The 13,489-nt window shown below is 35.7% G+C and overlaps 1 protein-coding gene across 1 annotated transcript in view; it reads left to right on the top strand.

Annotated features, from left to right (window-relative positions):
• IDE (insulin-degrading enzyme) overlaps positions 1-13,489 on the top strand; it is a gene marked incomplete at its 5' end in the record, with an annotated part of 55,966 nt that overhangs the window by 13,006 nt on the left and 29,471 nt on the right. Inside the window, 2 exons of the mRNA XM_010011760.1 lie at positions 2,625-2,728; positions 12,526-12,628. Of these exons, the coding sequence (XP_010010062.1) occupies positions 2,625-2,728; positions 12,526-12,628 (207 nt within the window). The remainder of the gene's footprint in view (positions 1-2,624; positions 2,729-12,525; positions 12,629-13,489) is intronic.

Genomic DNA, 13,489 nt, shown 5'->3' with positions numbered 1-13,489 from the left:
ATGTCATTCTGTGTCTACCTGATAGCTATGTGTTTTCTAGGGAAATATTAGAGAACTAGTATTTTATCATCAGTACAAGCACTATGCTTCTATAGTTAACAATGTTGAAATACTGCAGTAAGCATGAATGTTCATTTAAAAAAGAAATTAGAAATGTTTGACTATACTAATATGATCATGTATTGGTACTGAAATTATCATCATGTAGCTTATACTTAGTTTTTGTACTTCTTGCAAAATTCAGTGACCTCATTTTGCACTAAAGGAAGATTTAGGCAGGTTTTTTTTGTATAGTTAAATTCTTGTAACTTTTGTGCATTGAAGCCGTTCTTTATTGCACAGCTAATGTCTACATCTACTCAGAGGCATTTTTGCTTTCTTGGCAGGAATTCCTGTTAATGTGCCTACACCTTTAATTTGTAAAGTCTAAAATAACGATCTCAAACTTTGATATTGTCTTGCTGTTTACTAAAAAGCATTAGACTTAACTGAAAACATCTAAATGGGTATTTAAAGGAGCTCCTATTTGTCTCTTACTTTTGTTCTGTCACATGCGTAAAATCTATTTAACAAATGGACTTCTGAAACAGTCTTTCTGTATTTGTTGGATCATTCCCGATTACAATTGCTGTCTCCAAAAATCAGGCCAGGAAGTTGCCAGCAGTGTTCCAAAGAGCAGGGTATTGATTCAGGAGCTTTTTTTTTCCACAGCTTTTTGTTTGCTGTGCTTTGCAGTATGAATGGTAATTCCAATTCTGCTGTTAGTTGCTTAAACACTAATAGAAAAAGAACTTTTCTAGTTCTCTGTATTGGCTCCAAATCATACTAAGCCTGTTCTTAGAATTAACTGAGCTAGAATTACTGTTTGGTGATTTCATGCGCTTATGAATACTCGCTGTTTTTCATAACTCGGAGATGAACCTGTATACAAGTTAGCATGAGTAAGCGTAATGTCATAGGTTGTTACGTATTTACCAAAAAGCTTTACAAAACCTTTTTACTCCACAAAACAGAAGTTCATCTTTAAGGCACTTTTGTGCTGGTTTAAGGAATTGACGTAAAGGTCTTGCTGTCAAATTATATTTCGTATTTGTCATGTGTAGGCTTGATGTTTTCCGGGTAATTGTTCTGTGGTCTGCAGTGCTCTTTCGTTTTGTTTTATCTCCTTAGATGTATAATTTCAAAAACTTTATTTTAATGTGATAGTCATATCTAGATGGTTTTAGTCTGTTTTGGTTTAGTTACATTATGCTCTGACCTTGCTGAAAAGTAACCACAGAATAGTTGAGACTGGGCCTCTGGAGGTTGTCTTGTCCAATCCTCTTGCTCATGCAATAAAGAAATAACAAAGTAACCAAATAAAACTTGTGTTCATTTCCACTTGGTGAGCAGACAGCGGCCTGTGTTTGTAAAAGAAATGAAGGAATAGACTTCCGGTCGCTAAATCTGTGTTGCCCTTAGATTAGAAGAGCATTAGAAGAGATTACTTAGCATCTCCCCTTCAAGTTGTTTAGTCTGCTTAGCCGTTTATGCAGAATGTAGTTAAATGAGAATTCTTCAGTGTACAATGAATCTTTTAGGCTAGACCTTTCAGATTCTGGGTCTTTACCATTCACATTTGAACTTTTTGTAACACAGGTTTGGTACATTGCCCTTGGTCTCCACACCTTCCCCCAGCCCTTTCTCTTTTCCAAAATCCTTTCTGTTAGTTACACAGTGTTCTGGAAGTCGTTCATTTTGTTGTTGTATAATGTATGTATTTCAGAAAGCCATTTTATAATAATTCTGGTCAAAAGTACAGCTGTATGGCAAACTGCAGGTACTCAGTGCTTAGGTCATCTGGTGTTTTTCCCATGCTAAACAGATGTTTATCACCAAAGTTTTCCTATCAATTATACTAATCATTTTCAGAGGAACTCGAACTGTTCTTTTTCCTTCTTAAATTGTGACTCACTGTAAGAGATTTGCAGTTTAATCCTAAAAATACCCACTAGAATTATGTATATCTAAATTTGTATTATGCTTTCAGGTAACTGAAGTATACTTACCTTTAAATTACTGTAAAAAATTCTGAATTCTTAGAGAATCCTAAAAAAAACCTTTGTGGTTTGCTGGTTTTGTTTTGGTGATGGGTTTTTTTTATGGTGATGGGATTTGTTTATTTATTTTGTTTGTAGTTTGGTTTTTGTTCTGTTTTGGTTATGTTTAATTTTTCCCAAAAGCATTTTACTGAGTACTTTGTGTTTTGCTATCTTGGAAAATATCCTCCAGGGGTCAGCATTCACCATGTTATTTTTATTTTAGTTATTTCAAAACAGTATTTAAAGATGGGTGACTTCTTATATTGGGACATAAAATATTTCAAGAGAATGGTAATATGTGGTGCATGAAATTACCTAATAGAGGAGAAATGATTGCATATTTTCACTACTTCTTCATCTTGTTTAGTTTAAGAGAAAGATTTTAAGACATCTATACACTTCTAATTTGAAATTACAAAGCTAATGCAGACTTAATGACCAGAAACGTATGCTTTTATTTCTTTTACAAAACAGTATTTTTTTCATGCTTAGCTTTCATTTAATTCGTCTACGTGATTCTGGGGTTGGTTTTTGTTTTTTTAGTATTATCCTATAGAAGAAGTATTGGCTGCTGAATATTTGCTTGAAGAATTCAGGCCTGATTTAATAGAGATGGTACTGGATAAATTGAGACCAGAAAATGTTCGGTAAGTTAAACTTCAGTAACTTGTATTTTAACCTAAACATTCTATGAAAGCAGATGAACTAATGGAAACACAAATTCTTAGGTGTTTCTTACAGCTCCAAAGTAAATGTCACTGAAAAAGAGCTAGTTGTTCTGTGTGTTAATGTCTCTGCTCCCCATTGAATATAAGCACTCTAATAAGAGTGCATGCAGCTCTTCCTGTTCAGACAGGAATGTCCTTTCAGTCCTTTCTGTGCAGGATGTCTTCCTCAGACTGGTAGGTAGACTGGAGGTAAGAAGGGAAGATTGTGTCAGGCTTAGCAAGGATATACGACTGAAAGTCCTGAATCATGGAAGCGGGTCAAACAGAAGCAGCAAAAAGGTTTGAGACAAAGAGCCTGAGGTAGGACAGCAGCAGAACTGATGGGACCAAACATGAAGGAGCTAAGCAGCAAAACCTGTGCAGGCTTAAATGCAGTAATGTCCACAAAGGGCAAAGAAATGAAAGTTTACCTTCCTATCTATGAAAATAATGTCTCTTGGGATATTTTAAAACATGAAATTAGTTCCCGTAACAGAGTACTGTGGAAGAGATGTTCTAGTGATTCTATTTAGAAAGAGGTGAATATTGGAAAGAGAAGCCAGGTTATGCATTGAGCTAAATATGTGAAATATTGAATAACTGTTTCGTAATTGTTCTGTGCACTGAACAGGGCAGAGGTTCAGTAGGACGATACGTAAATTTGTGTGTGTATATATTTGTATGTATAATGTGGCACAGTCAATTACTAGAAGGTGCATGGGTAACAGTTGTACTAGCACTTTCTAGCCTGTTTCCCCCTTTTTCCCCGCAGCTTGGTTCTTTTAATGTATCTTTTGTGTATACTGTAATAAATTGTAATATTAAATTAGCAGTGTAGAGGTGTTATTAAAATGGATGAAAACACAGAAACAAGCTCTTGCTTGTGATTCTGTATATCAGTCTTGCTGTATTTGAATACAGTGGTTTGTAAGCCAGGTACATGGTACTTTTTTTTGGGGGGGGGGGGTGTCTGTTTTTCTGCATGTGTTCCACACTGAAGTAGTCAGTGTTGGCGATAGAAACACAGTGAGGCGTGCATTCATGTATTTCTACAGTTTATATATTTCAGCCTTCTGAAATTACTGTGAATTACTTAAAAGTTTGGGCATGAATCTTCACTGTGTTTGCATGGCAAGATCTGTTTGTATATTCGTTTAATTTAAGATCCATGTTCCTTCATTTTCAAAAGATGGTATATTTCCAATAGTGGATAAAGTAGGATAAAATCAGATAAAATTGGAACTGTATTTATAAATGTCATGGGGTTCTGGTGTTTCTATGGGTATACAAGTAATGATAAAGAAAGTGAACCTGCCTGTGTCAGTCACAGTAGTTGCCATAGTAATTAATGCCCTTTAAAGAAGATCCTATATCTTCGTGTGTGGGTGTGCGTCTCATGTGTAATGTGTGTGGGATACTGCAGCTGAAGCTTGAATATTTCCAGACCATATTTTGAACAAACATGACTTTAAAGAAAATTTCCAGATTCTCTTTCCTTTTGTATTAAATACTTATATTTTTAATACATTTTCTTGTTGATCTACTCCCTAACTTCTTGGGAATTTGATACAAGAGCTTACCTTTAATACAAAGACTGGTTTTAGTAACTAAAGAGAGAATATATAATTACTTCTTCTCTGAAGAAAGCTTAACCAAATACCACATGAATTTGAACTTGTAACTGGTTTTAGAATTGCTTACAAGAAATAGGTAAACCGTTTTTTTAATACTGATTTGGTAAACAAGCTACAGATGCTTAATCAGATCTGATGTTTTATTACAGCTTCACATAAAATGTGGCTCTTAACATTGAAAGAAAACAGTCAATATTGTCTTAGGGAAGAATACCTTTCATAATTAAATTTGATCTTTGTTATTAGCCACAGAACTTCCAAAGCATCTGCTTGCTTAAATTTTCAAAAATTGCTAGAGGAAATTGATAAATGTAGATACATTTGTACACTTTTTAAGGTTATCAGGAGCTGCTGGATGTCACAGACCACTCACCATTTTTCTGTTAGTCCTGTCGCTGGCTGTGCCAGCCTTTTCACCCTCCCTTCCAGCTGACAGTACTTCATAAATAGCCATAATTAACTTTGTTCAAAAGTTATTAGTGTGACAAAGTAAAGTGTGGAGAATTCCGGTAGAGGGAGAAAATTCAGGTCTACAGAATGTGGTCAGAAGCACAGGAGTAGTGATGACCATTTTTAGAGAACCTTTGTATGTTACATGCCATGTTTTTTTTTTTTTCAAATATGTAGTTAACAGTAGTTTACTGATGTTCTTGTAGTTAATATAAGCCCATATTTTCACTTGCAGTTGCAATTCTGCATTCCTCTTTGTCCTTGACTAAAAAAGAAGGGGAATGAGGGGGAAGAGAAGAGTAAGATGACCAAGAATCTTATCAGAGAGAGAGAAATATATGTGGAATTTAGCTGTTACTTGAAACATTAGTAACCAAAGAATATAATTCTTTACTATTATATGTATCTTTTATTTATAGGAATTTTGTAGGGTTACATCAGTTTCCTCTCATTTGTCAAAGTGACTTGCTGGAGATGGGAGTATATTTAAGCTTGGTAGTTGTGGATTAATTTAAAATAAAAGGATTTTTTTCAAGATGGAACACATCTAGAGCAAATGCCAACTGAGGATGATCAGCTTTAGTATTTGAAGTGGGAAGCATTCATCCTTCAGATAATGGAGATAGTTGTTTCATCTCAGCTTTTTGAATTCAGCCTGTATGTGACTTTTCAAGTAGCAAAGTATAGTACGTTTGGACTGGAGAGGCACAGTGGTGAGGGTGTTTTGGAAGCTAAATTGGATAGAATAGGTATGCTTTCTTATACAGGAAGGCTTAGAAGTTTTCATAATGGAAGAGTGATGGTGGCTTGGTGACTGAATACGAAAACCTTGTCATCAGAGAGGGATGATGGTCATCTAGTAACTTCTATGTATGTGGGTTTCCATGTATACTTGGGCTTTAAATGTCTTGGTTCTCACCCTGCTTTCTTCTAGCTTGTTGTTACTGCGCTTTATTTCTGGATGCTGTGTTTAATCTTCCCTCAGGACTAACCACATTGTTTCTTCACCTTACCTGCCATAAGAAATAGATTATAATGATTATCTAGTTTTAAGCATTTGAATTAAAAAGCTGAAGATTGGGAGATAAAGAGACTTTTAAAACTGGAATAGATCTGGTTTTATGGGCTCTTTGGTATGTTGTTAAAGAAATTGTAGCTTCTTTTTGTTGCATAGATTTTAGTAGAGCTTGAAGATGGTAAATACAAGCAGGTTAGTTCTCCAAAGCTTAAATACCCACAGCTATGCTACAGCTGTCCTGTTAAAGCTTAAATATAAATACATACAAACTAGAGAGGAACCAAAGACTGATTAAATGCAGTTCGAACAGTGGAATTCAGCAAAGCCCTGATATTCTAACATGGATTGAATGAGGCCTGCAGCAGGCTTGTAATGATGTAGCAGCAGGCATACTTCGAGTTTGAATGGTATGTGGTCAGAGTAGTGATAAATGTGTTGCTTATAATGTGTAGACTAAAACCACGCTAGTGTTTGCAATTGCCGTAACAACTGTACATTCACATCTTAGTTCTCTTTTTGTTCGGCCTATTTATCTTCTCCAAAGCTATAACAAAATAAACCCAAATAATCAAAATTTAAGATTGTGTTGTGTTGCTTTTTCCTATTTCTCTAAATGGTATGTTTTTCCATGTACATTTGAAAGTTACAGTTGTGCTTCTGTGTAGCTTCTGTGATAATAATGCAAGCTAAAAAAGTGTAAGTCCTTTCAATTTTAGTGAGAATTAAATGTTTACATTCAGGGCATCAGGTATTTAAAGATCTGAACTAATTAAGCTTTCCTATTTTCATGTGATTAAAACAAAATATTAACTTGTATTTAGTAGTATATTCCTTTTAAGACACATCTTAAGCACTTTGAATTTAAAAGTAGAATGAAATGAACTAGGATTTTTTTTTTTTTAATCTTAAGATACTTCAGAGTATAGTAAAGTATAACAAGGAATATAGTTTTAGAGTATCTTTTATTTTAAATTGCTGGCAAGGTAAAATATCTTGGGGGAACAAAAAACCCCACATAGTTAAGTATTACTAAAAGTGGTAAGAAGGACATGCAGCTGTTGGAGCAAGTCCAGAGGAGGGCCACGAGGATGATAAGAGGGCTGGAGCACCTCCTGTATGAAGACAGGCTGAGAAAGTTGGGGCTCTTCAGCCTGGAGAAGAGAAGGCTGCGTGGAGACCTCAGAGCAGCCTTCCAGTATCTGAAGGGGGCCTGTAAGGATGCTGGGGAGGGACTCTTCATTAGGGACTGTAGTGGTAGGACAAGGGGTAATGGCTTCAAACTTCAACAGGAGAAGTTCAGGTCAGGTATAAGGAAGAAGTTCTTTACAGTGAGGGTGGTGAGGCACTGGAATGGGTTTTCCAAGGAAGTTGTGAATGCTCCATCCCTGGCGGTGTTCAAGGCCAGGTTGGACGGTGTCTTGGGTAACATGGTTTAGTGTGTGGTATCCCTGCCCATGGCAGGGGGGTTGGAACGAGATGATCTTGAGATCCTTTCCAACCGTAACTAGTCTATGATTCTATGATTTCATGGTATGATACAAAGATTTGAGGTTCTCCTGACAGAATGAGTTGAGATTATAAATGCTAATAAAAGGATCCCCTTGTGGTTTACTTTTTTAGTTACATCTCTATCTATATGCATCTATCAGTCCAGTAGCTTGTTTTCTTCTTTTGTCTTTGAGTAAATTCTGCAGACTAATAAAATACTGTGGACGTGTGCTTTTAAATATCTGTATGTTCTGGTTGCCCACCATTTACTGATATTTATGTTCATATTCACCTTTCTATTCTCCCTTTTAATGAAAGAGTTCATATGTGCCACATCATTCCAGCTTCGCCTGTTAGTTGTTTTGTTTGGTGGGGGGTTTTGTCCCTATTTTGTTTTGGTTTTCTTTTTATGCCTTGTATAAATTGTGTCTTACAATGGCCTCATCTCTGGAAGTGTTCAAGGCCAGGTTGGACAGGGCTTTGAGCAACCTGGTCTAGTGGAGGGTGTCCCTGCCCATGGCAGGAGGGTTGGAACTAGATGATCTTTAAGGTCCTTTCCAACCCAAACCACAATATGATTTCATGATTTTGATTTTTTTTCCTTTGTATAATGGTTTTATTTGTAATTGCCTATATATCTATATTAGGGTAGCTGCATTCACAGAGAGAGACTGCTGTTCAATGTCTTTTTAAAAAGTTTAGCTTTTTAACTGTTATTTTCTTAACAAACTGTCTTTACTGAAAGTATGGAAAAATACCCATACTCCCAGATGGTAGCAAGTATCCATATGTGCTTCTATTTGACTGAACCATAACAGGAAGTTTTCATATTCTTCTCCACCCTCCAACCTCCACACACTACTTGTTGCATTTAGTGGCTTAATTTCCCTGAGAGAGAAACCTTTTTAAGATGTGAGTATCATTTTTACTTGTTCAAACTGTGCTGGGTTTTGCCAACCATCTGTGAAGATAAGGGAATAGCCTTGGCACGTGTCGCAATCTTAGCTGAAAAATGTAATTTCCAATAATTTTTTTTTCCCCTCATCAGCTGCAGAATACATGCTCTTATTAAAATTTAAGTAACTAGTGACTCATCAAATTAAGCAACTAAAGAACATTTTCTCCTGGGCAGTAAATGGGCTTTTTTCCTCTCTTGATATCTGAAGTGCATCACTAGTACTAGCCTAGAGGGAAGAAAAATAAAATGAATGCCAAAAACGTTAATACAGAAATTTCTAAGGGCTGGAATTTCACAGATACTGAGCAAACAGTTATTTCAATGCAGCTGGTGATGCTCATCCCTGATGACAAGCATGTTACAATTTTGGAATGTATGTATTTATTTTTAATTGCATTGTATCTGAATAAAGGTTTTGAAAAACACCATTTGTTCGCTTCTTTCCCCCCATAAACCATTGTGTTTGTTGAGACTTAGTTTTATTGAACTCTAACAAATAACTGGTGCTTCTGCAGAATAATTGGAATGCTACAACCCAGCAACATCGCTGTTACAGAGGGGAAACAGCATGTAGTTTCCCCTCTGTTTTCTGATGAGAATTGTGTGGCACTGGCTTCGTATAGCCTCTATTGCCTCGCATCAGTTTTACTGATGGTTTTGGGGAAATTATAAACAAAGCTAGGCTTTTGTTGGTTTTGTCTCATAATTTTATTCATTTGAATAAGATATGAATGATTTTTTTTTCAGTTTGACAATGTCATGATTTGGAAGACAAAGCTTAAATTAGCTAAAACCAGCAATTGTTCCTTCTTAACTATAAATTCATTTTTTTGCAACAAATTTGCTTGGTCATGTCTGTTACCAGTATCACAAATACTGCGGTCTTAAAGCCTATTACTTCTTCACCCTTTGAACCTTGAGTTTTGTTATGTAAATGTAGAATATAATAGTTGATTATCTTTCCTGGAAGAACATTTATTTTAAAGCACATGTTCTCTTACCAAGTAACACCCTTCTGTGGATCTGTGACTTGTAGCTTCACTTTAGATTTCAGGAAGGTGATAAACAAGATGGGCTCTAGTAAATAGGTATCACATTACAGTAATTGTGTTTGTTTGTTTGAAAATTGACCGTAACTGAGGACTGAAACAGTTTGCATGTACAAGAAGAAATCGCATTAATAGTTTCGGCTGTATACTGTGTTCATGAATTGCTCGGAAGTCGAACTGCGTTGGTTGAGTTTAAATATGTTTTAAGCAAATCCTATTAAATTGCCCAATTGCCTGTCTTACTTTTCCAGTGCATTTCAATTCTCTCTTAAACCATATGGGTAGTCACAGTGCTGCACAGCAGAGAAATGAAAAGCAGAAGCAACATTACATAACTGGGAACTTTAAATACGCATCATGATACATTTAAGTAACTGCATAACATTGTATTTCTACCTGTGGTGCTTCTTCTTGCTTCTTCTTTTCCTGTCCTGGTGTTCACTGCTGGTGGTGCTTGTATCTTGGTTTAGGTTGTAAGTCTTAAGCAGATGAAATGCCTTTTAGTTTGTTTCATGTTGCTGTGAGTATGTTTCCAGGAGCTCAAAATGCAGGTTGCCATTCCAGTGGTGATTTGGAGTTTAGAGAGGGCAGGAGAATCTTTTGAAGCAGAACTGCTTGAAGAATTGCTGTTTTCCACAATTCCATTTTCTATATGTTGAGCAGACAGAATTATTTTTAGCTGTTTAATTTTGGTATGCTCCTGTAGCAACTGTTTGGGTACTTGGATAGTCAATACTGCTTGAGCATTGGTACATTGGAGAAGTTAGAAGGAGGGATATCAAATAACAGACATTTGTGTATTACACCATAAAACACCTTTCTCTTGCTCTCAGACTGCATGATTATTGGAAGTTTATCAGGATAATAATTTTAAGACTCTGCTTTTTTTCTTTTTCCTTTTTTTTCTAATTTATTTTTTATTTAACTCATGAAAAGGCTTAATAGTTTGCTCTGAAATTCTAATAATTTTATGGTTTTTATTGTCTCTTGGCAACTTCATCTGTACATGATAAAGCTTTTGTTCACCAGCTGTCTGAGTTAAAATGCAAAACATAATAGAATACTGCTGTGGCTCATTTTAATGTAAACAGCAATCTCTAATAGAGTCTACCTTGTTGATTGAGCTAGTGTCTGCTGTGTTGCAAGAACAAATATTCTTTAGCATTAAAGTGCTCAGTTCTTTGTTGAATATTTATTTAGTATTGTTTCTTTCATATAAAAGATGAAATAGATGTAACAGGCAAACAAGTATGAAACCATTTTATATGAAGTCACAATAAAAATGTTAACCATTTCTATTGCCATTTGCAATGAGAGATGAAATAATGTGTCTTAAAGATGACTATTTTCACGCTGGTTTGAATATCGCATAACTTTTGCAGTGGAGCAGGGGTTGTTTTGTGCATGTATGTGTGTGTTTGTGCTACTCGTGGTTCTTTCAAAGTTGGGGTGTAAAAATTTCTTCCTCAACACAGGAAATCTGCATCCCTGAAACATGAGATTTGATTGCTCCTCTTTAGTGTGTATGATTTAAAATACTGTCTCAAAGTTAGATAGTGTGGAGCAAATCCTGCTTCAATTTTTGAATCTTGCTTGAGAATGTATCTTTATAGTCCGATGTGACTGAGATGCACTTGTAATTTATTTAAATATATGTTACAGATCAAATTATTAATAATTTGAAAATCTTCATAATAGGGTGGTCTAGAACCAAATGCAGCAGATTCCTGGGTTTTTTTCAGCCGTCTTGGATCATTTAGTCATTTATGTGTAAATATTAGATGAAAAAGGAGGGATGAGGACATAAGCATCTACAATATTAATAGTCCACGTATTTAAACTTTTTTTTTTTTAAACCTCATCCTAAGGGTATGCTCCAGTAATATATTTGTAAAGTAAAAAACTATAGTTTGAGGCACATCCATATGGCTGTTTTGATTAAAGCCCCACTTTGCCATGCACATTAGAAATACAAAACAGAATGTTCCTGGCCTGAAGATATTGTATTAAAAAAGAACACTTAAATTGCATATATTTTGATATTTCAGTGTGCATTTTAGCCATCTGTGCAAGATTTGACAGAGTTCATTGCTGTGCTATTCAGCATCTAGGGATTGTTAAATATACGTAGGAGGTAATAGTGCTACCTTTTTTGACCATTTCAAAATTCTTGTAAACATCTATTTACTCTTAAAGGTAGTTACTTATTTCCATTGAATACTCTTTTGTGTGGTAGGGCGTTAAAAAGAATTAAAGGAGTTTTCTTGATACCTATTTTGAAGACTACTGAAAAAATACTGTCAAGTTTGTCACTTTCTTTATTCCAGATTTCCTCTTATTTAGGTGTATTCTTTAGTTCAAGGAGCATCTTGACAATGCTCTTAGTAATATGGTTTAGTTTTAGGTGGTCCTGCATGAAGCAGGGAATTGAACTTGGATGATCCTTATGGGTCCTTTCCAACTTAAGATATTCTACGATTGAGGTTTCTAACTGATTATAGTTCTGTTGCATTGTTAATCTTCCTGCTTTTCTTCCCTTCTCCTCAAAAAGCCCCAAACCAACAAAAAGAAAAAAAAAGGGGGAGGGGGGGGGTAGGGAAGGGAAAGAAACAGGTATCAATCTGAAATGAGCATGAATACAAAATGAAGAAACTTTTACTTCTCAGATTATGAATGAGAGAGTGAAACTGCAGTAATGTAATCTGAAACGCTAGGTCTGGAATAAAATTTCTGTAGTTAGTATTTTCACATATCTGAGTGTTCATATAGGTTGTATGAAAAATGTTACTTCAGTAATTTTGTAGAAGATCTCAAGGGGTGCTTTCTGTGTTTTCTGGAACAAGGACAACATCTAAAAAGTAGAAATTGAGTGCAACAGTAATTGTATATAACTTCAGGTTGTAACACACTAGAAAATCAGTAAAATTAAATGATGCCAATAATCTGATTTCCTGGCTAACCTTATTGTGTAGTTCAGTATTTGCATGCTTGCTGTCCAGATATACTCTGTAATTGTTCAGGGACCATTTCCAGAAATAAGTGCATTTTGGTGATGGAACAGAAAACAGTGCTGTGAATAATTTCTCACAATCTTTTCTCAGACACATTCATGCCAAAGTGCTTTCTCTCTTTGTTTTCAGAGTTGCAATAGTTTCCAAGTCTTTTGAAGGAAAAACCGATCGAACAGAAGACTGGTATGGAACACAGTACAAGCAAGAAGCAATTTCTGATGAAGTTATTAAGGCATGTTAAAACTTACAATATATACTAATCTGTGCAAGCAAAAGACCATAGTGTAAATTCTTTGTCAGATTTACCATTTAGTTGAAGGGAGAACTTAAATTTGCTGCTGTTCCACATAGCATGAATTGTACAATGAGCCTGTTGAATATTATGAGAAGTAAAAATTTGATGTTAGTCTCCAGATTTCAAATATTTATTACGCAAGACAGGTATGTTTTAATGGTTTTAAACAATGTTAACTGAAGGGAATGTTATGCCATTTTTATGGTCAAAGTTCCAAAATATGCAATGCCTCCTTAAAAATGTAAGCATTAACTTTTTAAAGCTTGAGTCTCTATTAAATGGTAATGACCTAATCTGTTCTTAAGAAAGGAATCTTTTTACAACTGCTGTATGTAACTGTGGTTCTGAAACTGATTCTTGCAATTTAAAAATGAGTATGTTTTGCCAATTAAATGAGCTTCTAAAAATCAAAACTACAGCAAAGGCCATAGAATCATAGAATAGTTAGGGTTGGAAAGGACCTCAAGATCATCTAGTTCCAGCCCCCCTGCCATGGGCAGGGGACACCACACACTAAACCATGTTACCCAAGATGCCGTCCAACCTGGCCTTGAACACTGCAGGGATGGAACATTCACAACTTCCTTGGAAAACCCATTCCAGTGCCTCACCACCCTCACTGTAAAGAACTTCTTCCTTACACCTGACCTAAACTTCCCCTGTTGAAGTTTGAAGCCATTACTCCTTGTCCTACCACTACAATCCCTAATGAAGAGTCCCTCCCCAGCATCCTTACAGGCCCCCTTCAGATACTGGAAGGCTGCTCTGAGGTCTCCATGCAGACTTCTCTTCTCCACG

This window comes from Nestor notabilis, unplaced genomic scaffold, assembly GCF_000696875.1.
Source record: "Nestor notabilis isolate BGI_N333 unplaced genomic scaffold, ASM69687v1 scaffold22333, whole genome shotgun sequence".
Taxonomy (NCBI): domain Eukaryota; kingdom Metazoa; phylum Chordata; class Aves; order Psittaciformes; family Psittacidae; genus Nestor; species Nestor notabilis.
The sequence above is the reverse complement of the archived record's forward strand: the minus strand, read 5'-3'. Positions and strand labels throughout refer to the sequence as shown.